The sequence below is a fragment of the Lissotriton vulgaris genome, chromosome 12 (genome assembly GCF_964263255.1).
Source record: "Lissotriton vulgaris chromosome 12, aLisVul1.2, whole genome shotgun sequence".
Taxonomy (NCBI): Eukaryota; Metazoa; Chordata; class Amphibia; order Caudata; family Salamandridae; genus Lissotriton; species Lissotriton vulgaris.
The window spans coordinates 724,779,270-724,804,308 of record NC_141700.1 but is presented as its reverse complement, the minus strand read 5'-3'; the positions used below and the strand labels follow the sequence as shown (position 1 = coordinate 724,804,308).

Below are 25,039 nucleotides of genomic sequence, written 5' to 3'. Positions count from 1 at the left end.
GTGTATACATCTTGTGCCAGGTTCCTCACACATTCCACTTCCTGTTTCGGGGCTTTGCCCCTCATCAGCCAGGCTAGCTGGAATCCAGTGGCACAGCGAGCAAGGTACCCATGTCTGGCCATACTCATCCCACTTAGGACGAAAAGTGCTACAGCAACAAATGCTGTATGGATGGATTTAACCCAGATTTCGACTGGGGGTGGGTGAATGTTTGATTTACTCAGCATTCCGTCCATTTGTTGCCCTAGCACTTTTCGCCCTAAGTGGGATGGGTATGCCCAGACATAGGTCCCGTGGTCGCTGCACCACTAGATACAAGATAGCCTGGCTGATGAGGGGTGTTATCCCAAAACAACTCCCAGGATGATCTTTTACAGTCCACGAGGGACTCAACCTGGCAGTTCGAGCTCAACTGTTCCCCATGGAATAAGGTCAAGACTAATTTACGTATGGCTGGGTCCAAACTGCAGTGGCATAGTGAGCAAAAGAAATATGGATTTAACCCAAATCGCTTGACTGGGGGTGAATGTTTGATTCATTCAGCATTCCGTCCATCATTTGTTGCCACAGCACATTGGTTTACCTTGTTTCAGACAGTTTCATAGAGGCATACAGATCTTTCCCCTTATAACTATGCTCTATTGATTTTTGGTGTACTATTGGAATTTTGCTCTGATTCTGAATCTCTGTTTATGTATTCTGAAATGTATGTCTTTGTGACAGTTAACATATTCTGTAGTGCTTATTTTTAGACTAATAGATCTTTAAAATATTTCTCTTGGACTCGATTGAGTAGTCCTATTATTTGCTCTATTAAATCTAATTTTTCGATGGAACCATATCTTTGGTTTGCTCAAAATGCTTATTTTTTGTTAACGGGTTTAAGATTTAATATTACGCATCATTTATTGTTGAACTCCAATTCCAGATCCTTGTGGTTGTGATAGCCAATGTCCTCAAGACACCTTGCACTTTGTCATGTTTTGCAATTTTTATAAAAAGGCACAGTGTGAGTTTATTGTTTCTTGCTTAAGGGGGTAGGAGTTTTAAGCAGGCCCGTCTAGATTTGATGCATGTACAATGATTATCCGATGCTCACATTCGTTTTTCAGTGGCTAGTTTTTCAGCCACTGCAAGGAAATCTTTGATTTTGTATCTGTCACGATCTTGTTACCAGAATGTTTTTAACCCCAGATGTTGTAGTATGGGTAATAACCATTTAATAAAGAAACTGAATGACTGACTCACTCTATTAATGTTATTTTGTTAGACCTTGAACGAGAGAGGTGGCGATTCATCGTTAGATCAAGGGTGCAGCAACGGAACCATGTTTGGGGTGTTTCAAATTATTGTAGTACAACCAAACATTGGGGTTCTGCTCTAACACTACTATGGGTATGCCCATTGCACAGAGAAGAGATACTTTGGTGTCATGATGGGACGATTTGCATTTGAAAAGCTGACCATCTAATCTTGATCTCTCAAACTACCATATTTCTTTGCTTGGAGCCATGTACACATATGTAGCACCAGTGTTGGCAAAGCGGCGGTGTTGGATGGCTGGTGTGGAGTATGCACTATGTATAAAGAAGGCCCATACATCTACGACATAGAAAAACATGTCCATTATGGAATAAAAGGGTGTGACACCGAATGGGACCATTGCTACGTTCAGTGCATTCTGCAAGATTTATGGACTACTTCATGTGCAAGACCCAGACAATACCTTAAAAAAAAGTACCATGATGGTACAATCTATCTTTCTTACTGTACGATTCTTACATTTAGCTGTTTGCCAGCTCCAAAACGTGTAATTCAAAACAGACACAAAAGAACTAGGACCACTGTCTATGCTCTCCCCTCACATAAGGATAACGGCTACCGACAGTATAAAGCAAGAATAGTCAACAGGATAGGAGAGCACAAAGACCATATCCTCAGCACTTTACTGCCAGTAAAACACACCAATGATCAGGTCTGGCGCCGGCTTTTCGTTCTTCCGAAGATGATAAAAGGAGTATAACTGAGTTGGGTAAAAACACAGATGAATAAACGCAGAGGTCAACAGTTGGTGGTGTGAAATCTAAACAGTCAATGCTGAAAGCACAAAGATGCACTAGACCCTACACATGCAGTGATCGAATGAAAAACACCAGCATGCATAAGCATTCGTCCAGTTATTAATAGCCAAACGCATGCTATTTTTCATAAAAACATATAGCACCTCTTCAAACACATTTGCAAAATAAAGAGTCACACTGTTCCCCTAACAATGAAGTACAACGTAGCTATTTTCTTGAAGCTGAGCTGTAGGAAAGAAAAGGGCAACAGATCTGAAGAAATGCATTACATCGTTTGTCTTTTTTTATTGTTAAGGTTTTACCAGAGGCAGCTGAAAAGAAAAAAAGAGAACAATAATGGGTACATTACAAAACCGCTACAGCACTTTGAAATGTCTTAAATGCCCCATAACCAGCTACAGACGTGATAAATCAGTTCAGTAGTTGACCTAAAGGTAATGCCCCCAAATGATCTGGTTAGGCCTCATCCTTACCCACCCGATGCAAGAGTTTTAGGGGCACCATAAACACATTTAGTGGACAGAGCTCAAGGTCTTTCCAGGGAGCTTTACTGACTTGTGGGGCCCTTTTCTCTGAGTTAGTCGGAGTCTCTGACGGCTGGCTAGATGGAGGCTGCATGTGGCTTGGCTGGCTAGATGGAGGCTGCATGTGGCTAGTTGACGGGGCATGACCAGTGGGATCTTCGATCAAATGAGTTCTCTCATCTCTACTGGTTTCTGAAGATGAAGAGTCTTTTTGTAAGTTCTCTTTAGTCTGTTCCCTTTGCATGGATGGTGGTTCCACAACTCGTTTACAGCTACCTAATCCCAATCCCACTTTGGGGGTGAGGCCACCAAGGGATTTGCGTGCCTGCTGGTAGGGCATGTTCAGGTCTCTGAAGGACTGGTACATATGAGACCTCAAGGCCAGGCAGTCAAGCTGCTCAAGCTCCTTGGGCAGGGAGAGGAGCAGGTCCAACACAACAGCAGATTCTGAAATGACAAAATAGGGTGGAAAGATGGCTTTAGAGAATACGATTGAAGCACAGAAAGAAACACCGATTAATTGAGTCTTCATTATAACCCTCACAACAAATAATAGCTGTTTTAAAATCCAACCTTGCTGTTATACTCACCGAAAGGAGAGAGCTCCGGCCCCGGACCTCCACGAGAAAGTTCAAAAAGATATTTATAGATGTTCTCAAAGTCTAGAGTTTGTTCTGCCTCATGAGACTTGACGCCATCTCCTGAAGAGGCTTGTGGGGATTCCGTACAGCTTTGGGTGAAAGACACAGGTGCTGTCTGTTCTGTGGGGCTCCAAGATGTTGATGAGGAAAATGAACCTTGGTTGGTAAGGCTTTCAGGTTTAAAGAGAGGCTTCTTTACAGGGACGTTTGTGGGCTTTGTTGGTATCGAATGCAACAAGCTAGTTGGCTCCGTTGCGGCAATCGTCAGGATCTACAGATGGAACAAAGACACAACAATGAAACAACAATGAGGAAACTCCATCACACACTTCCCTATCCGCTCTCCTCAATCCTCAAAGACACGATAAGCGATTTATGGAGCTATGTGCTCAGTGTTCAACACAGAGCTTATCACCACAAAACAAGACAAGTGGAATATGGCGCTCACAGTTAATCCACAGCCCATTCGCCTCAGTGAACTATGTTAATCTGTGGTCTTTTGAATCAGTTATAGTCCCTCAATGACCTTTGTTTCTTCATTACCAATTGTAGCTGAACCACAAAGAGATTAGAGAAAGAAAGGCCTGCCCAGAATAAAGAATATCAGACACTTCACTGGTGAGGTTTTGCAAAACGCAACAAGTTTTAAAACGAATCATGGTATCCGGAGAGCCCGCCGTCCAAAGCTTTTCTATACTTTTGAAAGTTGACAGTTCTATGAAAATATGGCAATGATTTGCTTTGCTTCACTGCAGAGCTATCAAGACTAGGGAAAAAGTCATGTTCAAGTCCATCAGCAGGCTCCAGGTATTTCAAAGTGTATTATGTTCTTTTGCCTCCTCTGTCACTGATGTTGGGTAGCGGGAGCCATCCATCTAGACTTTTTACTCTCAATGAACGTCACAATATCTTGCTTCTAAGACATAAACAAGGCAAAATGACACTGTCATAGTTTTAAAACTTTATGAAAAGTCTACACTTTACTTGTAAAGACGTTTAAAGTGTTCCTGTCTTTAGATTAGAATAGGTTTTTAATCATTCTCAAGCTGAATCTGAAAACTGGGCATTCATAGGTTTAAAGTCGCATACCTACAATGTCTGCCTTCCCTTCAGTAGGGAGTGGAAGCCTGTCGGGAAGGTCTGTGAAGTAGCTGGGTTGTTTATAGATTCCCACAAGAATCTATCCTTCATGGTAATAGTCCCAAAACGTGACTGGGTTCAATCTTCATGGCAATTCGTTTCCTAGGTTTCATACCGAAGAGTTCTGACGGGGAGGCTGTCTTTCAAATCCAGTGAGTGACATACTTGCTGGAAGTTCTGGGTTTCAAGATGCTTTTCATGATAAAACGGGGGACATCTAAGGATGCTGCCCAGGCAAAGGAGGTACCACGATATGGGGTAAGCTAAATAATTGTTGACTTGAGTCAAGATGACATACCACCCAGCAGATTAGAAAGAACAATAAAGAGTAAAAGGTGCATTCTGCCAGTGTTAGTCTGGGTAGCATACTCGTCTGTTGGAAAAAGACCAACAGCATACACATCAGCACAGGCCTGAATCAACAGTAATGGTCCTGCGTGAACTACTAGGCCACGGCCATTTTGAATGGGAACACAAGTCACCTGCTCATTATTGCCGGATTTGGACTCATCAGCGCCTTGAGACCCTTACCGGTGATTAGTGCGCTCTTTAAATACATGATTTATTTGATTGATCAGTGAGGTGTAGCTAGAGTCCTTTGGCAAATCTAGGAGACAACTCATGCCTAGGAATAACAATTTACCTCAATGTGTCTCCTATGGAAAACCAAAACGTGATGGGTGCGATACCTGAATTATTCGCAGCCATTGATAATCACTTCATAGTTTTTCTGATCAATATCTTACTACAGACAGGGCAATGGGGTGCAAAGTGAAGCATAACCGTCAGTGGCTGAGATTAATTTAGCATTCAACAATCACTTTTTAGAGCTGACTAACAGTAAAGGCATTTGTCTGTGGCCAACAATAACGTACGAACCCAGTCCCGAGACACTGAGCTTTGCCCATCTTCTGAACACCTGCATTCCACGTTCATGAGTATAAAGCAGCTTCTTTCAGTTGGCACAACAGAAAGCAAACTGTGCCAAAGGCCCTTGCTACCACATGTGCGCCCAATCGTAACCAGAAAGGCAGAGGTTACAAAACAGTAGGAGCTGCCAAAAATGGCCTGTTAGATTCCTTTTCGTAGAAAACATGCTACTCATCAGCCAACGCTTCTTGGAGCGGTTTAAAGTTCAACAAAAAAATACAACAAGGAAGTGACATGGGATGAGCAGGGGATAAGAAACATTGAGAATAAAAGGAGGGTGAGATGAGAGGCTTCTTGGAATTCTGCTGATAAACGAGACTAAGACAGTGGAGGGTAGAGAGCGCTTCACAACACCAATAAGATAGAGGACAAAAACCATGAACCGAAAATCAGAGGGCAGGTTTGATGGGTACCAGTAACAGAGTCCAAGACAGTAATCCTCCACACTATTGAAACACAAGCTTAGCCCTACACACTCCCAACACCAGTTCAGAAACAAAACTGTGCATCAATCTAAGTTGAATAACAAATGGTATAGCTGGGAACAAGACAGTAGTCTGTGCTCCTCTCTTTACAAAGTCTCTTGTGAGTTTGTGTATGGCTTTACTCTTTCAGGACATATCTGGACTGAGGTCAGGAAATAATTATTTGCTGCCCTTGATGGTGGACCAAGATCATTTTGTGACTTATCTCTGATGCTGTGCAATGCGTGGATTCTGATAGCATCACAAGAACTGGTCCTTTACCACCCTTGCCTATTCAGGTCCTCTTCGCTGTCAATCTTATGGCACTCTTTAACTGGACTGACTGTTGGTCCTCGGGGCAGGGCATTGTATAACCTGGAAAATGTTCATGCCATCCCCTCAGATTCTTCTCCAAATCGGATTCTGGCCAACCAATCACTATCAGGGTAGCCCATCCCATATCATTCTCTAGCATCTTTGAGAGAAGACACAGATGCCAAAAAGCAGGTGTGCAAAGGTTATTTCCTATTGCAGACCATGACATCTTCAGTAACTCATGCCCTCTGCTCTGAACAGCAGTCTCAATATCTGTGATTCTCACCAAGATGCCATCTGGAATTTGGAGGTCAAGTGCTCTGCCCCAGGGAATTATTCACTTTTCCCCGCCAAATGACATGTTATTTCTTTTCAGATAGCAAAACCCCAACATTGGAATTACCAAACAGCAGTTCACAAGTATGCATCATCATTATTATGACATGTGTAAGCCATGCTTACCCCCAAGCGATGCTTACCCAGACCACATGCTTGCCCCCGCCCACCCCCTAGATGGATACCCAAATGTAGCCAATCTACTGAGAGCACTTTCCACAGCCCCACATTTCATTCTTATATGACCGAGATGAATGCTTTTTTGGAAGGAAATCCTCAGACACTTCAACCAGACATTTAACATATCTCCTACGTGACCACACCACCTTCAATACAGGCCAACAGTCCTACCAAACATATGCTTCATCTTAAAGGTTGTAACATGCTATCCTATCATAAATTTGTACATCTATTCTGCACGATTTTACGGAGGGAGGGGATGTCAGCCCAAAGCATCTGCCATTGACCGTCTTCCGAGATGGCCTGCCACTTTTTTATAATCAATCATTCAAGAGTGGTACCCACTTCTCCTAGAGCTGCATACATATTTGAAGAGAAGTACCCTAGTACCAGCATAAGGAGCAAAGAGCTTCTCTCGTGATGTTAAAGGCCCAGTTGCAGCATCTTTATTCAGTGGGTGGAAGGCCCAGTGCCTTAACTGAAAAATAATGCATGTGGTCAGTTTTTTGCAGGTTATATTCTTGTTTACACTGGAATTAAGATTTGATTTTACCCCCTTGCAACAAGTATTGCAGAATCCTGCACCCTCCTTTCATCCAATTCTCAAAGTCACCTTTCACAGTTCCACGTGAAAAGTCTAGGTTGCCTATGAATACGAGAGGGAAGGTGGTCAGTTTCCGATTTCTCATGACCTAGTCCCACTCCTCCAATGTCTGTTTCAAAATCTCTGAAAAGTATCCTACTGGGGGTCTCGCATCTTTAGCTAGCCAGGGTATAGTCCACGGACCACGGACCAACACCGCTGCTACCATGAGGACCCAATGCATTTCAATCTCATACAGGGACCGATTAAATAACATTTGGGATTGTGATGCCAGATATTTTTAATATCCAGTATCCATAGCAATCCAGAACGTCTATTTGAAATCAGTATATTTCAAATCCCACACTCTTTTACTGGCCACTATAAAAGGATCAATAGATTCTGCAAGGCCTTTATTTCTCCGTAGGGGAGTTTGACTGGGAGCACCTGGAAAAGATAAAGCAGCCTGTGCAGTATGCTCTGCCTAATTTCAGCTATTCTACCTAACAAGTATACAGAGAGGTTATGCCATTTACATGGATCATTAGCTATGGCATTAAGCAGCCTGGGGTAGTTTGCGGTGTATGAGAGTGTGTACTTCGGCGTAATGTATGTTGCCAAGTCATTGATGTTTTTATTGGCCATTCGCAGAGAGGTCACAGCTGAGATTCAGTCTTTGACTTCAGGGATAAGCCTACACCGAGGATCTCAGACTTTTCAAGGTTACCCTTGAATCCCAATACTTTCCCATTAACCTCTAGAATCTCCATAACCCTGGGTACTGAACACTTCGGCCCCATCAATGAAAGTAAAATATCATCAGCAATTAAGTTTATCTTATGATGTTCCCCCCGGAAGACATCCCCATCATATCTGGATGTTGTAGAATAGGATCTGTTAATTGCTGAACGACCAGGTTGTGTCCCTCTTGTTAATGTAATCCCCAATGATCGAGCACTAACAGTTACTTTTGTTGTTGGCTCCTTAGAACTAGATGCTATCCTTGTTAACATGTGAGGACCCAGGCCGATCGCCTCCAATACTTGGAAGAAAAATCACCCAGTTGACCTTGTCAAATGCTTTTTCAGCTTCCAATGAGAGGACTGCCAGGGGAATCTTTCTAAACGTATTATTTTCAATCAGATGGGGTACATGACCAGTGTTATCTGCCGCTTGTCTCTGTGGGACAAATCTTGATTGGTCCGTGTATACGAGGTGAGGCAAACGTGGCAACACGTTTTGCTAGTCAACACTTTTATAAAGATTTTGGATTCAAAGTAAAAAAAAAAACTATTGGTCAGTAAGCCTCACACTTACGTGTAGGTTTGCCTGCGTTATGTATAGCAGTAATATGTCCAGCAACCATTGGGAGTGTTACTGTGTGGAAGTGAAGGAAGAAGTTAACCAGCACTCGCGACCTAAGCTGCTTAGAAAACCTATTAGTTATAACTAAGATACCGGAGATTTATCCGAGTGTAAATTCTAGACTTCTTCTAATGTAATTAACTCTTCCAAGATAGCGCAATTGGCTGGGGTCCGTTTTTGGAGAAAATTCTCTCCATCCTCTAATCAAACGGGGTCTTCACAATATAGGGCAGTGTAATAGTCTCTGAAGGCTCCTATTTTGTCCTTATTCCTTGCACAAATGTGGCCCTCACTCCCAAGAAGGGTTGAGATTTTCCTATTCGCTACTCTTTGCGTTAGCCTTCTGGCCAGCAGCAAGTCAGACTTATTGGCTTGTTCATAAAACCTATGCTGTAATTATAACAGTGCCTTTTCTGAATTCTCCATAGCAGCTAGGAAGTCAATCTGGCCCCTCAGCAAAGCAGCTCTTAGAAAGATTTTTAGGGGGCCAGTAAGTCTGTGCTATTCCCATATGACTTTCAGTTCTACTTAAAATGAGTCCCTATATGCCTTTGTAGTCAGACACTGTTTTGCCTTTTCCACTATACAACTGAATAAAAGGTGTACCAAACTACATTCAGAGACATGTCGTTTGAGTCTTTCTCAATTAAGTATTGTGCGTTTGTATCCCTTAGCACCTGTACACACAACCGAGCTGTAAGAAAGGCTTTATCAAATTTACATGTGGAGTTCCTATTAGTCTCTTGTTATCGTCTCCCTCCGCCACTAGCATCGAGTCTTACAGCGCAAGGCCGAAAATTAAAAAGATAAAAGGTCTGTATATGGCATGGCTGGAAACCCACAGCCTCTTCTAAGCACCATCGAGGCCACGAGAGACTACTGTGCCAGCTAAACTCGGGGAGCCAGGTTTAAATTGACATATCGCAGAGCTTGCACGAGGCCCAAGGAGGGTAGACCACGAAAGATGAGTGCAGGAATGCCTGTGAAAAAGGCAGTAACTGAGGTACATAAGTATTGTAGGCATCTGGAGGCAGACCATTGAAAAGGGAAACCAAGAGAGGGATCGAGAAACTACAGCAGAATACTAGGAGTACATGCAGGAACAAGACTGGTGGAGAACAAAGGTGGTGGTGGCAGCCTCTTAAATTGCGAGCCAGGTGGGGAGTAAGAGCTAATCATCTGGACAATTACACGAGTGAGTGACTTAATGGTTTATGTACCGTATTGAGTAGTCGGCACATATTGGAGTGGGGGAGGCATTCAAGTTAAGCCCCATAGCCTCCATCCTCCCTTTATAATCCACTATTGGCCATAAATATGCGTCCCCTGGAGCTGTAATCTGAGGGAGACAAACATGGCCCCAACAAGAGCTAAGTCGCGCCAGGGACAAACCCGGAAGACACACTGGAGCAATGAGTAGAAGCTATGGCAAACCCACCCAGCGAGCGAAGGAAGAACCTCCAAAAGAGCCCGCGGACAATGGAGGCAGGGGAACAATCGGTCTCCAAGTTAATTAAAGACTTTGTAGACAAACATTTTTTCAAGAAGTAAGCACAGGTGGCTGCATTACTCAACAGGTTGGGGGACAGGGGAGTGGTACATTCAGTAGTTCTATAGAAAATGCAAGCTTGCGGTCGCAGGATTTAAGTAACCCAATGATGAACAATATCTACCGACTGTATGGTAGATGATCACCCGTTGCCAGAGCCCACATTGTCCTCCTTCCCATGGTTGTTCTCGGTTTTAGAGAATGGGTCTCCACAAATAAATGGGAATGGGAACATTAGGGATGGGGCAAGGGTGAAGGGGCTGGACCATGGGAAGAGGGAAGCAACCAGCGATACTCTGGAACAGAACCAACGGAGTGTGCTATTAGGCTAATGACAATATAAAAGAAAAATACCCCTTGACCCAGGGATAAACACGTGACGTACAGGATGGCATCGGCAAAATACATAGGAAAGAAAGAAGGAGTAAGGGAGCACAAATGCAGTAGGGTCAGGAACCCCCCCCCCCACACACACACACACACACACCCAAGAAAAGGACTATTAAGGGGCATTCAAGGCTTCCTCTTTAAGAAACACAGAAATGATAAGGAAACAAAGGGAGGCATAGGGGACGTCTTCTGGCTGCCAAGGAGCCAGGGGGTTGGTTATGTAGGAATACAAGGAAATTAACATAAAAGGCGTTGGTCAGGTAACGAAGGATGGGCAAGTAAGTCAAAATAGAGCTATTAATAAAGCAGAAGGCAAATTAAGAGAAGAAGGGGACCCAGAAAGCACATAGCATCAGGATGGAGAGGCTACAAAAAACATATAAGACGTTAAAAAAAAGCAAGGAAACTGCTCACACTTGGTATTTTCACTATCGAAATGCCCAAGCCTGAACGAACTATCCTCGAATGATCTGAGGCTTGTGGGGTTCACTAACACACAGGGTAATGAGGTAACAAAAGTATTATTACACTGGGCAATAGTAAAGGCAGCACCAGAGCATACGGAAGCCAAGAGGGGATCAGCTTTGTAGCAGGAAGTGACTTCCCAGAGGTAGGAAGCCTCACAAGCCCATTTATCAGGCACCATGCAGGCCTGTGCTTAGGTTACGTCATCTTTGACACACAGGGGAGTGGGATTAATAGGCATGTAACGAAAAGTAGGAAGAGGGTGTTCAAAGTTACAATCCCATGTCAAAGCCCAAAATAATACATGTGGGCCAGGAGCAGAGACAATTATATTCCAGGGCAGGCCACATTAGATGCAAACAATGCCGTCTGGTTGAGCGATATTGATTAGGATGAAGAGGGGTCGCACAGCCTAGGGATCCTATCTTGGAACACCTCGGGTTTTGTAAAGAAATCAAGGGAAGATGTGCTTAAAGAGAGATTGGAAATTTACGAGACTCGATGCTTACAAGAAACTTGGCTGTACGACGAACCTCCAGTTGTAAACGGGTTCTTGCAGGTAAATAGAAGTGCCAAGAAATGGGGACAAGGGTATGCATCAGGGGGTTGCTAACCCTCATATCCACAAAAGTAGAAGAAAAGATAACAAGGATTGTAGTGTAGTTCCTATATTCCCAATAGGCTCTGCGCATTGGAATAACATAAACGATAGCTTAGACGTAGGACTGAGGTCGACTAGGTCTCTATTGAATATGTTAGACTTAATTGTGTGTGCCAGCTAGCTCAGAGGTCACTAGAAACTTTCTCGAGTAAACAAGAAGGCGTTTAGCTTTCCTGAATAGACCAGAAGGGATTAGCTTCTGACAACCATATCACAGGACAACTTTGTTCCCCCTGCAATAAGGAATATATCTCTAGAGTCGCGGAAACAATAGATAGCTATTTTACTCAGTCAATCGTGCATGCTTCGTTTCACCAGAAATGCAGAGAAATAGAGATGGGCGTTTTCAATAAAAGGGTTATTTATTGAGCAGTCTTCTTTCTCATGCAAGAGAAATGAATTGCCACCATTGCAATACTTGTCATAAAGTAAAGTGCGTACAGTAAAAGGAGTATTATGAAATAATACTGTAAAAGCATTTATATGGTTTCTAAGCCATAAGATACTTAAAATGGATAAAATACATACCAAGATAAAATAATGACTAAACGTACTCAACTGGTGTTTCTAAGATACGCCTACCCCAGTGTACCTAACATAAGCCTAGTACGTGGGAAGGAGTAGATGAGTTACAGTTTTTTGCCAAGAATCTGAATCAAGAATTCTCTATGGGTCTAATCAGCTCCGTACCTTAGGTATAGAATGAAGGAGGTCTTGTATCTCTCTCTCAGGATCCGATCTCCCAGAAACCCACACGGGTGACTGGAAAACACTGGAGCTAGATTTTCTCGGCAGGAGAAAAGACAGCGTCTTTCTCAGTGCGTCAGCAGGGAGGGTCGGCTTCCTTCGGCACTCGCATCAGCAGGGCGTCGGGGAAGTAGATAGCCGATTCTTCTCCAAACCACTGTGTGTTGCTTAAGGCAGATGCCGGTATATTTATACCTGGAAGGTGCTGAGTTTGACGTAAGGTTGGACATAAGACGTCACTAAGAACTTGCAGTTCTTTCAGGACTCTCAGGAGTTCTAGGACAAATCGAAACAGAAGCAGGGGGAATTCCCGGGCTGCTGAAGGCTTGGTTTGTTTAAGAACGCGTTGTACTTTCTAGGAGTCTATGGGAGTAGCCTTGCCGTATTTGCACTACATTGGCTATGACTTAATATGGATATGTTTCTTATGCCTTTATAAGGATATGATTTATTATAACCACATAAGGGCATAAATCGGGAATATCTAATTAGGGTCCTAGATACATTCACAACACCCACTCCACGTATAATGTCCATCATTACTAAATACTAAGCAATACTAAACATATAACAATGCATTTGTTTATCAGCCCACCCCAAAATACATAGTTTGCATTTGAAATGGTGTATACACGAAAAATGAGTATAATACTGTACGTTTTCAAGCAGTGGTATCGTTCAGTTAATGCATATAGTGTACATTTAGAATGTTGACTGAATGAATCACGAAAATTACATTTATGAAATGGCTCTTAATACAGAAGAGAAGGTCGAGACCATTTCATCACATATTTATACAAGACTGTAAAAATAGAAATCTTGTTCTCTAAGAATAGTTCTACTTTAAGCAGAGTATCATGTGCCAAAAAAGTAAATATTTTGGGAACTGGAGAAAAATAATTTCGCTTTCGGGAGGAAAAATAGTCCCAATGGTTTTTAGAAGTTCTGTTTATCAAAACTGAAGGCCGAATTCAAAGTTCAGGGAACGCTGTGTGCTCGTTATTTCCAATATTATTCCCGTTGTTAGGAGAGAACATTACCTCAGATAGGCCGGCAAAAAATTTGTCTACCACAGTAGGTGAAAGTTGGGCCAAATTTGAAAAGGTGAAATAGTGCATATGTGCGATGCATTGCCACCATTGGTGTTTAGATCAGCAATAGTCACGGAAGGTTGTACCTGTGTGCTGCTTTCATCTCGTACCTCACCGCCACCTAATCGTAATGGTGAGGTCTCAACGAATGCTGTCCTCAGAATGGGTAGCCACTGGGGACAACATGTTGCATGAGCCGTTACCGAACCAAGCAAAGTATCAACATCCATAGGTACTGCTGATGGAAGTGTGAGACAGAAGTCTAACACGCATTCTTCTCCGCTCAGCAAGCATCGTAGAACAGGTAAGATGCAAACTTGCCAGATGGGTCTGAATGAAAGAAACCAGGTAGTATTCAGATCTCTTAGCCGAGCCAAGCCAGGACTTTAGTGATCCGCTCTCGGTATTGCACTGGTAGGATCGTGTCTTCCATTGTAGCCTGAGATTTGTCTGTGACTTGACTTGCCATATCGGAGCAGAAGGAACAAAAATAAGATTCCTGCTACGAGTCCCAAGATGAGAGGCAGGCCGTTGAACACAGAATGCACAAAATTCGGAAGATGCCAAGAACTGCTTCGAAGGGTGTTAGCAGGGCCGAAAAAATTGTCTTAAATACATGTGCGATGCCGCTGGTTTCAGACATGTTTAAGATCTGACTTAACATTTCTACGAAATGTACGTGGCAATTTGTTGATAATGCATGTATCTCTGTTGCTGTCCTTGCAAATCATACGTTTCTCTAGACGAGGTTAAAGGCACAGTTTTTTGTAAAAGAATAGACTTCATTCTGCTTAAAGTATCAATTCGAATAGAAGAGATATTCAAAGAAGGCCATATTGCCGCCGCCATGTCTGGTTTGCTGTTTGGATACAATACTTGCATACAACAAGTGACCATGGAAGTAACGCTCATGAGATAGGCTTTTCCTGGCACCATGCCACAACAGCTGTGGTCACTTATTATAAACGTAGCTGCCGTTGGAAAGCTGTCTGAAAAAAGCTCTATCTGTGTAGCAGGGGTGCCGTACAGGTGACATGAAAGGTTATTTGATGAAACTTTGCAGGCTCCATGCAAGTTAATTCCTTGACACAGAAGTGTATCGCTTAGTGACTTTTTACAGTTGTTACCACTAAGAAATACTTCTTTCTTGCCCCCACTCTAACATCTATGTGTATAAGGTAAATTCCAGGTTGACTTGATGTATCCTTTACCCAACTCTTCATACAGGCCTGTTGGTATATACTTTTGGCAGTATTGAAACTGAAACGTTGTTATCGGGGTTGTAATGGTGCCATGTATTATCCATTCAATGACCGGTTGTTCTGACATTGTCAATGGTAATTTTTCTAGTTTTTCAATGCTCAGCACCGTATAGTCTGCCTCTCTCTTTGCCAAAGAGATTTGTCTATCAGTAAGGTTATAGATAGAAAATAATGACGTTGTGTTGATTAGACGCCATGGCACGTTGCCTGAACGCAAATTTTGTAACGTCCAGCCTAACTGTACAATAGAACTTAATTGGGACTGGCCATGTTGTAACATTAGCATATCCTGTTCTATTATATCAATAGCAGAAGATACAATGCTGTCCAGTGAATTAATTCTGGAGGACAGAGTCGTTAACCCATTGTCCACTTCAGAAAGTGATTTTTCCAAACGAATACAATCAATTTCTCGTACTTTTTCTGCAGTTTCAATTTGTGTTATTTTCCAACCTTCATTGTAAGCTGCGTATATACCGGCATATATGAAATGTTTTTGACGCTGTTTGCGAGGTCCCAGTAAGAAATCTTGCAAGTCAGCACCTTCTTTAAGTAAAGTCAAGTGTTGCTTAATTTCGGGTAGTGTGGATTATTGTAGCCATTCGAGGCATACTTTTCCTACACTATAGGTTGTACATATCCCTGGATGTAGTCTCTAGGAATATCTTGGGCCTGGCCTATTCTGTTTGAACCCCTGTATTTTGTTCAGGAATCTATCTTGACAGTTATTAGTGTCTGTGGGCCAGATCAACCATTTGTTCCAATTAGGATTTGTTCTGTTTTGTTTTAAAATATGGGACACGTCTAACCCCTCATCTGTAGTGTTGTTTCTATCAGGCATAGGCTTTGGTATAGACGGGCTGTTTAAATCTTTTATCTTGGCTAGACCAAGACAGGTTGTTTGTTGAATGGTGTCATTCAGGAACATTATTTGTTCTGGGATCATGCAGGCTCTGAATAATGATTCCAAACCTTGTACCTGCCATTCTTTTGTACCCCAGACAGTTTTTGTCTCAATGTTGTTTTCCAAAATTCAAAACCAAATGTAGACATTTTTTCATAACATTTTTCAGAATAAATCAGTTTAGTATTTGTCAACATGTTATTCATAATTTTAAAATAAAACGTTTCTGGATCAGTGACATTAAACCCTGAGAAGTACGGGAATTTTTCATAAAATGTTTTCGAACTACCTTTTGGCGGAGTTGGACAATGTTCCCATTGTTTATAACTGAACACATTTCTAGGATTAGCAGATTTATGCAAATAATGATGCCCAAAATGATTGAAGCAATACATTTCTTCATAATTCAATGAACCCTGTAAATAATCAGGTTCTGTAAATTTTGCTGACATTTCTAAATCTGACATCATATTATTAATATTTTCAAAGTCCCAATCATCAGAGAAAGTACTAGGTGATACGAAGTCACTTAAAGAAATCTTGAACTGATGTGGATATTTCAAAGAGTTCAACCGAGCGATAGATTTCGTAACCAGTATTGTCCCAAGCTACACCACCAGGTATAGGAATGGCTGTGACGTTCTCTGATGATAGCTCTCTTTTTTCAACGTGAGAGGATCTGTGAGGTTTTAGAACCAAGTTGATGTTCTGACTTGCTGTGTCCATTGTACTGTATTTTCCATTGATCATTCTTCCCAAGCTTAAAACTAAGATGAGCCAGAGCAGGAGGAAAAGTACACCTAACACAATCCACAGTTCAATCCAGGGTGAAATCAGATATGTTTCTCCAAGTTGATGAAAGAGTTCTGTAATTTTGTCTTTGAAAGTTTTGTTTGCTGGCTTGCCTCCATGTTCACTTGGATCATCAGAAAAGTCATCGAAATTGATAAAGTAGCCAGATGCAGTTCTATCAATTGTTTGGATGTCATCAGGATTGTTATTAATCTTTGTAGTTGCTTCTTCCTTTTTCATATTTGAATAGCCCGAGGCTACATCATTGTAGACAGGTGTTTCTTGACGAACTGTTGCAATTTGGGTTTCAAGAGGCACAAGTTCCATGGCTTTGTTGCATAGTCCTATTTTATTCACTGCAAGTTTATCGAATGTGATTAGTCTCTCAGTTTGAACTGCTTGGATTGTAGCAAGGTTTGGTCTTCCGCTACTTCTTGGGAGTCCACTGGGCCTACTACTTATTATTGGCCACATGGTTGTGGTTTTACCAGGTCGATTGATACAACTCGGTTCTCCTTTTTACCAGCAAGGGGCGGTAGTACTACTGAACTTGTTCCGCTGAGCTACGACAGGTACTGCTTTTCTGTAAGAAGGCCCAAATTCCTTCTTCACCGCGATCTTTTCTCTGACCAGATCCCCAATCTTTGGAATCCAGACAGGTCTTGCTGGGACAGGTGGTTTCTCTTCAGTGGCCGTTGGCTTTAGTTTTGTGTTACTTAGACTTCTTCTTTTTTCATTTAAGTCCTGTAAAACAGCCAAACGATCTTTGATATCAAAAGCTTTTTGTTTCACCACTGAAGTCTGACAATCGAGATCTTCGATTATCATTCTTGTACCAAACAAAAGTTAGTACGGAGTGATTCCACCCAGAGAATTTCTTGGTAGATTGTTAAGACTACGCTGGACACTTATTAGATGTATCACCCACCCATCACCCGAACCTAATACCCTCGCTGTTATAGATTCCTTTATGTCACAGTTTTTTCTCTCCACTACCGCATTTCCCTCAAGATGGAATGGACTAGAGTACCGCAATGCAATGCCCATGCTGGTCATGGCCCCTTTGTAAGCTCAAGAGTTAAACGCAGGACCCTGATCATAATGTAGCATGCCAATTGCGTATGTGCCGATAACAACTCGCAAATCTTTTATAACAGTTCTGGCGTCAGCCGAGCGCTGGGGCCACATCCAAATGAATCTTGGCTTAATATTACGGGATCGCATTTGTCCGGTCAGACGCCTGCATGTAGATAGTCTAATGTTGTCTAACAGGGGTGTCTGGGCTGGTCTTACTGTGATAGAGTCAGATATCTGGTCCGGTTCATAACTGCGATCTCTATTGCAGTCCTGACACTCCATTACACAGTTATAAACTTACACGCTCATTCCCGGCCACCAGTATCGTGATTGCAATTCTATTAGAGATTTCAGGATCTCTTGGTGCCTCAGACCCAATCCCATGTGTGCTTCTTGAATCAAGAAGACCCTCCGGTTCGTGTTTGGAATTACTCTATCCCCCACTCCAGGGATTTGAGCAAAAGGAACGGAGTTCGCATCAATTATGTACGTATTTCCGAGTGGATAGTTTAGAGGTAAAGCCGCATAATTGCCTTCCATTGAGGCTCTTACTGCTTGTAGCGTTTCTCCATCTATTTGTTTTTTAAAACGCTTTTTTTTAGCTACGGAAGCCGATTGACCAGCCGCCGCTGTGGCTTTATTAGCCAATGAATTCCCTGCAACCTGAACGCCATCACGTTGAAGACTGCGTATGTATCACGTGAGTGTTTCGTAGTTCTTTCTGCAAAAGAACTACCTGTTCCCAAAGATTTTTATGTTTTATTGTGCCACCTCTCATCTTTGTAACCACTTTTTATCCAGGTCTGCATGGAATTATTGTAAGATTTGACGCAGTAATGCGAGTCACACACTATTAGTGTGGGGAATTCACGATCTGCATTTTAAAGCGCCATCTTTAAAGTTCGTAGTTCAGCTCGCTGAGCTTTACAGTTTCCAATTGATTCAGTTTTAGTGACCATTGGTCTAAATTTACCTAAGCGCCAGCGACCTTTAACAATCGCCCACGCTGAATTGTAAACCTTTTTATCCACAACGTAATGTTCTGCAAATCTATCTGCGTATATTACACAGGTGTACTGTTCCAGAGGTAGAATTTCGATCGACAGAGGACATTCTTTTTCGTATTCTAGATGTTCTAGCTTTTTCATTTTGGGATCAAATTGGTATACTACATCTGGTGCAGCAAGAGAATTAACCCAATGTATCCATCTCGGATGTAATGCTTTAGCATTTGGAATGCTTGCTCTTGTTACTGCTTCTAAAGCAGGTACAGGTGTAACAATTATTATATGTTTACCTTGTGCGAGGGATCTTTCTTTTGCTACAGCAGTTTGTACCGCAGTTAGAATTTTTTCAGTAGAACTGAATTTCATTTCAGCTTGTGTGTACACGTGTGATTTGAAAGCTATTGGTACTGTTTCTCCCTCATTGGAGGTCAGGTATGTAAATCTGCATCTTCCTGGGATGACTCGGATTACAAGGTTGCGTTCGTTAGCGCGTGTTTGCAGTTTTGTTTTAGTGAACATGTCTGTTTGTAGTGATCTTAAAATTTCTGTGTGTTTCTGAGTCCAGTTAGTTGGTTTGCAATCAGGTTTTATTAATTCGTAGAGTGGTTTAACCCTCTCTGCATAATTTAGAATGTAAGTTCTTCCGAAGTTCAGGAAACCTAGAATTGATTGTAAGTTTTTCAGCGTTTTTGGAGCTTGGAGTACTGCACACTTCTCTAAGAAGTTGTCTGCTAGGCTTTTGCCTTCACTTGATAATTCATATCCTAAAAATAGGACTGTCTGGTGGGCAATTCGTGATTTTTTAAAGTTAAATTTGTACCCTTCAGATGCGAACCCAAGTTTGATGGTGTTCACTCTTTTCAAGTGTGTCTCCAGGTCATTGTCTGTAGATAGATGTCATCGACATAGGATAATGCCTCATCATCATATATTTGTAGTAACTCTGTTACCCTAGCTTAAAGTAATCCTGGGCTGTTCTTGAATCCCTGTGGGAGACGACAAAATTGCTTTTGCGGCCTCGCTAGAGAAAGCGGTCAAATACCTGCTTTCTGGTGCAATGTTTTGAGAGAAAAAACCATTTGAAATATCTAATATCGTTTTATATTTTTTGCGCACGATATTATTCATTAGTGCTGCACTGTGTGAGTTTTGTACTCCAAATGTTTTACAACAAGAGTTTAGGTGTCTGTAGTCCAAAACTAGACAATATGAATCGTCTGGCTAGGAGACAGGAAACAAAGGATTGTTCATTTGTGAGGAGCATGTTTCAATCACCCCCTGATATTCTAGTTGATCTAAGATCTCTCTGACTGGTTTTTTAGCTTCTTGCTTAACAGAATACTGCCTTTGTGCAGTTGGTTGATTTTTAACTGGATTTTATGGTAAGGAGAATCCTCATTCCATCCTACATAATTTTTATATAATGCAGGAGCTTGGGCCACTGCCCATTTTCTTGCATATGTGTATTTTTTATGTGATTTGAGAAGGCTGGCATAATCATTTCTTTGCCATGTGGGCACTCCCTGACAACTCTGGTGGCCAGTCTTTTTCTGCTAGAAGGATATCATAGCCTTTAGATAGGTTTTCCCAGAAGAGACCTTTTATTTTCCTAGTTTTATCTCTCTCTATACGTAATGTTATTTCATATAGTATATGGGGCACGCTAACTCTGGTGTCTGCAGTTTCCACTTGATTGTATTCATTCGTGTCCACTGTCTCCAGAAGATTCATCAGGATCTAGCGAGCTCTTGTCACTTCTGCTGCGCTGTCTAGCATTGTTTGGGATTACTCTCCTTCTTGAGTTGTGTCCTCAGGATCCTCGGCATGTTTTATTTTAATACTGGCTACCTTCTTTTTGGGAAATTGTAATTTTTTACTTTGATGAGCAGCTTCTCGGTCTTTGGACTTGACGCGCTCTTCATTATGTTCGGACTGTCCTCTTTTTTCCGATTTCTGTGAGGAAGTCTGAAAAGATCGAGAGGGACATGTATCAATATCTTGATATCAGTCAGGTTTTCTCAAATTTTCCCTATTTCTAAGGTTATATCTTTTTTCAGAGGGCTCCCGTTGTGGAGACTTGCCCCCCCTTCTGGAGATCTATCTCTTCGTTGGGGAGACCTTCCTTTGGTCTGAAAATGTTTTTCTCTGGGAGTTGTTTGCTTATTACCCTCCCACTTCTTCTTTTGAGAATTGAGATTATTTTTAATGAAGGTTTTTTCAGGATTTTCAGTTCGTTGTGGTTTTAGTGGTTTACCACCTAAACTGTCTCTACCTAATTCTTCATAGGATTTTTCAATTATTCTGGCAACTTCAAAAGGTTGGTCTTGTAAATCTGTTTCTTTTAGTTTTTGGCGGTAGGTTGTACCGTCAATTGTCAATTGAACTAATTGCCTATATGCATTTGTTAATTCTTTTAGTCGAACTAAAAGTTCTTCGCTAGACATTTTTTCAATGTCAGGATGTGGTGTATAGCGGGCTAGAACCGGCCATGTGGCTCCTGGTCTACCTAGTGGACCAAGCCTGGTAATGTGATTTTGATGTTTTAGGGCGCCATTGAACCAGAGCTCATGCTCTTGGTAAGTTTTTGGAATTTCAATTTCCTCGAAAGGAGTGTATTCCGCTGAAGGTTCCCCTACTTTGTAGTAGTGGAACTCGTGTGTTACAGCATTTGCGGCTGGAAAATTTATCCATGAATAGAATACCTCTGTCTGCCGATATTCATGTGCCTCGACAACAAATATGACTGTACCACCTCTTGATGATACTCTGTTTTCTATAAGTTTTATAGTTAAGGTTTTCCTTACATTTACCAGGATGAGTATTTTATCCGGTTGATCTTGTTGGAGACTTGCGTCATCCGTCAAAAGTTGAGCTGCTAGTCTAGCTCTATCCCTTTTGTCGTCACTCTCTGTCATTTTGCTGACAGAAAGTTTGCAGATCAAGTTTCAAGGAAACAAAGATTAGGTGCACAATATTTTGGAACACTGTATCCATCAACGTTGACTAAACCAAAAACTAATACATAGGAATCTCTTCCTACTAAGTTTTGGCAGATATTAACCTTTTACCCACTCCAGACGTCTATTGGAGTTTTTAAGGGAAAAGGGGTCTGTGTGAAAAGCAGAAATGAGTTACTCTAGTATCTAGCGTTAAATTATCGCCTTACCAAACATTGGGCGCCATGTAGTGTAGTTCCTATATTGCCAATAGGCTCTGCGCATTGGAATAACAAACGATAGCTTAGACGTAGGACTGAGGTCGACTAGGTCTCTATTGAATATGTTAGACTTAATTGTGTGTGCCAGCTAGCTCAGAGATCACTAGAAACGTTCTCGAGTAAACAAGAAGGCGTTTAGCTTTCCTGAATAGACAAGAAGGGATTAGCTTCTGACAACCATATCACAGGAGAACTTTGTTCCCCCTGCAATAAGGAATATATCTCTAGAGTTGCGGAAACAATAGATAGCTATTTTACTCAGTCAATCGTGCATGCTTCGTTTCACCAGAAATGCAGAGAAATAGAGATGGGCGTTTTCAATAAAAGGGTTATTTATTGAGCAGTCTTCTTTCTCATGCAAGAGAAATGAATTGCCACAATTGCAATACTTGTCATAAAGTAAAGTGTGTACAGTAAAAGGAGTAGTATGAAATAATACTTTAAAAGCATTTATATGGTTTCTAAGCCATAAGATACTTAAAATGGATAAAATACATACAATGATAAAATAATGACTAAATGTACTCAACTGGTGTTTCTAAGATAGCCCTACCCCAGTGTACCTAACCTAAGCCTAGTACGTGGGAAGGAGTAGATGAGTTACAGATTTTTGCCAAGAATCTGAATCAAGAATTCTCTATGGGTCTAATCAGCTCTGTACCTTAGGTATAGAATGAAGGAGGTCTTGTATCTCTCTCTCAGGACTCGATCTCCCAGAAACCCGCACGGGTGACCGGAAAACACTGGAGCTGGATTTTCTCGGCAGGAGAAAAGACAGCGTCTTTCTCAGTGCGTCAGCAGGGAGGGTCGGCTTCCTTCGGCACTCGCATCAGCAGGGCGTCGGGCCAGTAGATATCCGATTCTGCTCCAAACCACCGTGTGTTGCTTAAGGCAGATGCTGGTATATTTATACCTGGAAGGTGCCGAGTTTGACGTATGGTTGGACATAAGACGTCACTAAGAACTGGCAGTTCTTTCAGGACTCTCAGGAGTTCTAGGACAAATCAAAACAAAAGCTGGGGGAATTCCCGGGCTGCTGAAGGCTTGGTTTGTTTAAGAACGCGTTGTACTTTCTAGGAGTCTATGGGAGTAGCCATGCCGTATTTGGACTGCATTGGCTATGACTTAATATGGATATGATTCTTATGCCTTTATAAGGATACTAGCAGCCCGTCCCGACCTTGTCCGGGAGCAACAGGCTTCCCCGACCCCCGCCCGCCCCGACATTGTCCAGCAGCCCGGGCCCCCGCCCGGCCCGTCCCCCGCCTACCCCGACATGGGTCCCCTTACCTCAGCCGCCGCTCCTCCAGCCTGTCCGCTGCTCGCACCGCCGCTGGCCTGTCCGCTGCTCCTCACATCACCGCTCCTCCCCGCACCATGTCCACCGCTCCCTTACCTCAGCCGCCGCTCCTCCAGCCTGTCCGCTCCTCGCACCACCGCTGGCCTGTCCGCTGCTCCTCACGTCACCGCTCCTTCCCCGTGCCATGTCCGCCGCTCCTCGTCGCGCTCCTGGACGCCGCTCCTCCCCGCCCTCCTGACGTGAGCACGCACGTCGCGGCCGGCGCTACTTCGGAGGGACTACTTTTTTTTTTACTGTAAATTTTTGAAATAACGTTTTTAAAAAAAATGTATATAGCCTATAACCATCTACACACCCAGACGATTCCAAAGGTGTATCGGGTGTGTGGATTGGCGCTGTGGTTCCTGAGTTTACTCGCCTCAAAGGCTGAAAGTTCTTCCTTTATTATAGTAGTATAGATGATTTATTATAACCACATAAGGGCATAAATCGGGAATATCTAATTAGGGTCCTAGATACATTCACAACAGGATAAGTTGTAACTGGATTGTGGCCTGCGGAGTACACCTATATGCTGCAGACCCAAGGTACGAGAGCATGACAATAATTAATGTATATATCCACATGGGGAATATGGAGCAGTATGGAAGCGAGATAAGAAAGTTTAAGGAAGATGTAGAATGGATCTGAGCAAATTACCAGAAGGACATGATCCTGTTGATGGATGATTTTAATCACAGATTGAATCTGAAAAACTCTTGACTCCCGGTTTAAAGAAATAAAAATAGCATATAATATCAACCTTGCTAGGTTTCCTACATGTGCAACAGCAAAACGGGATGCGGCCCTTGTAAATCACCTGGGGTCATTGGGGATGTTCTGTTTAAACTGGGGCATGGATCAATATTGCCCGGCTAGACAGAAATTCAAACACGATTACAGAAGTGCACGATTGATTAGATTTTTATGCTTGCTTGGTTCTTTGACAAGCTTAAAAGCTTTGTGGTAAAACATCTAGAAGAAGTGATCACTACCCCCTGTATTTGGAAATCAGGATAGGGGTTGAATCGGTCCTCCCAGTAGAGGCAGAATATCCCAAATGGCTAACCACAGGGATCTCAGAGAGCCACCTGGAAGGACTTGAGAATTTCCAGCAGAGCCAAGATACGGCACAAACATTGGTCAATAGCAAGGGCTGGTATGACAAAGTAATCCTCCAGGTGGTACTGCGTCTAAAAGTGGAGTTAAATGGAAAAATGTGTATGCAGAAAAAGGCCCAAGAAGATACAAGGACAGGGAACATTTGGTTTGATAAAGATTGCAGCGAACTAAAAAGGCTTGTGAGGGAAGCAAGGAGGAACCTCAGAGTAAAATATGATTCAAGAGGCATACAAACCTCCAGAACCTAAATAGAATACAATTAAGTAATGATAAAAAAGGGCTCTTAAAGGGGGCTGCTGGAACAATAGGTTAGAACCTATTGAAACCAAAAACACCAAAAAAGTTCTGGGAGTGTGTGCTCATTAAAATGTGTAGTGGGAGAAGAAGCATGGTCAACATTATAAAGGAACTGTATGGAACAGGCTAGGAGGAAGAGAGCAGGACAGCCTGGTCAGATATAGACGAGGAGTTTAAAGGACAGTTTCACTTGCAAAATATTAAAGATACTATAGGTGCCTTGAAATTAACTAGAGCAGCAGACCCAGATAATTCTCTCGCCATCATAATTAAAACCAGAAATGACTGGTGGGCGAAATTCTTCCATTGCGCTTTTCAGGGATTCCAGTCTATTGGCAGGTTCCCTGAAATGTGGAATGGCACAATCATCAGACCCATACATAAAGACGATACAGAAAACCCTCAAAACTATAGAATGATCAACCTTCTCGATGTGGGTAAAATATTATTCACAAAGATCATATTAGGAACTCCTATGGATTGGACAGAACTCCATAAAACTGTTCTATCTGAACAAGGGGGGTTTAAGGAATTCCACTCAACGACTGACCAGTGCTTCA

The 25,039-nt window shown here is 42.3% G+C and overlaps 1 protein-coding gene across 1 annotated transcript in view; it reads right to left on the bottom strand.

The window, feature by feature from the left end:
* Nucleotides 1–2,342: 2,342 nt before the first annotated feature.
* Nucleotides 2,343–25,039, bottom strand: part of SNAPC2 (small nuclear RNA activating complex polypeptide 2) — a 97,173-nt gene continuing 74,476 nt past the window's right edge. Inside the window, exons 5-6 of the mRNA XM_086945980.1 lie at nucleotides 3,196–3,517; nucleotides 2,343–3,052 (exon numbers count right to left, since the gene is read on the bottom strand). Coding sequence (XP_086802106.1) covers nucleotides 2,538–3,052; nucleotides 3,196–3,517 — 837 coding nt within the window. The 3' untranslated portion in view covers nucleotides 2,343–2,537. The remainder of the gene's footprint in view (nucleotides 3,053–3,195; nucleotides 3,518–25,039) is intronic.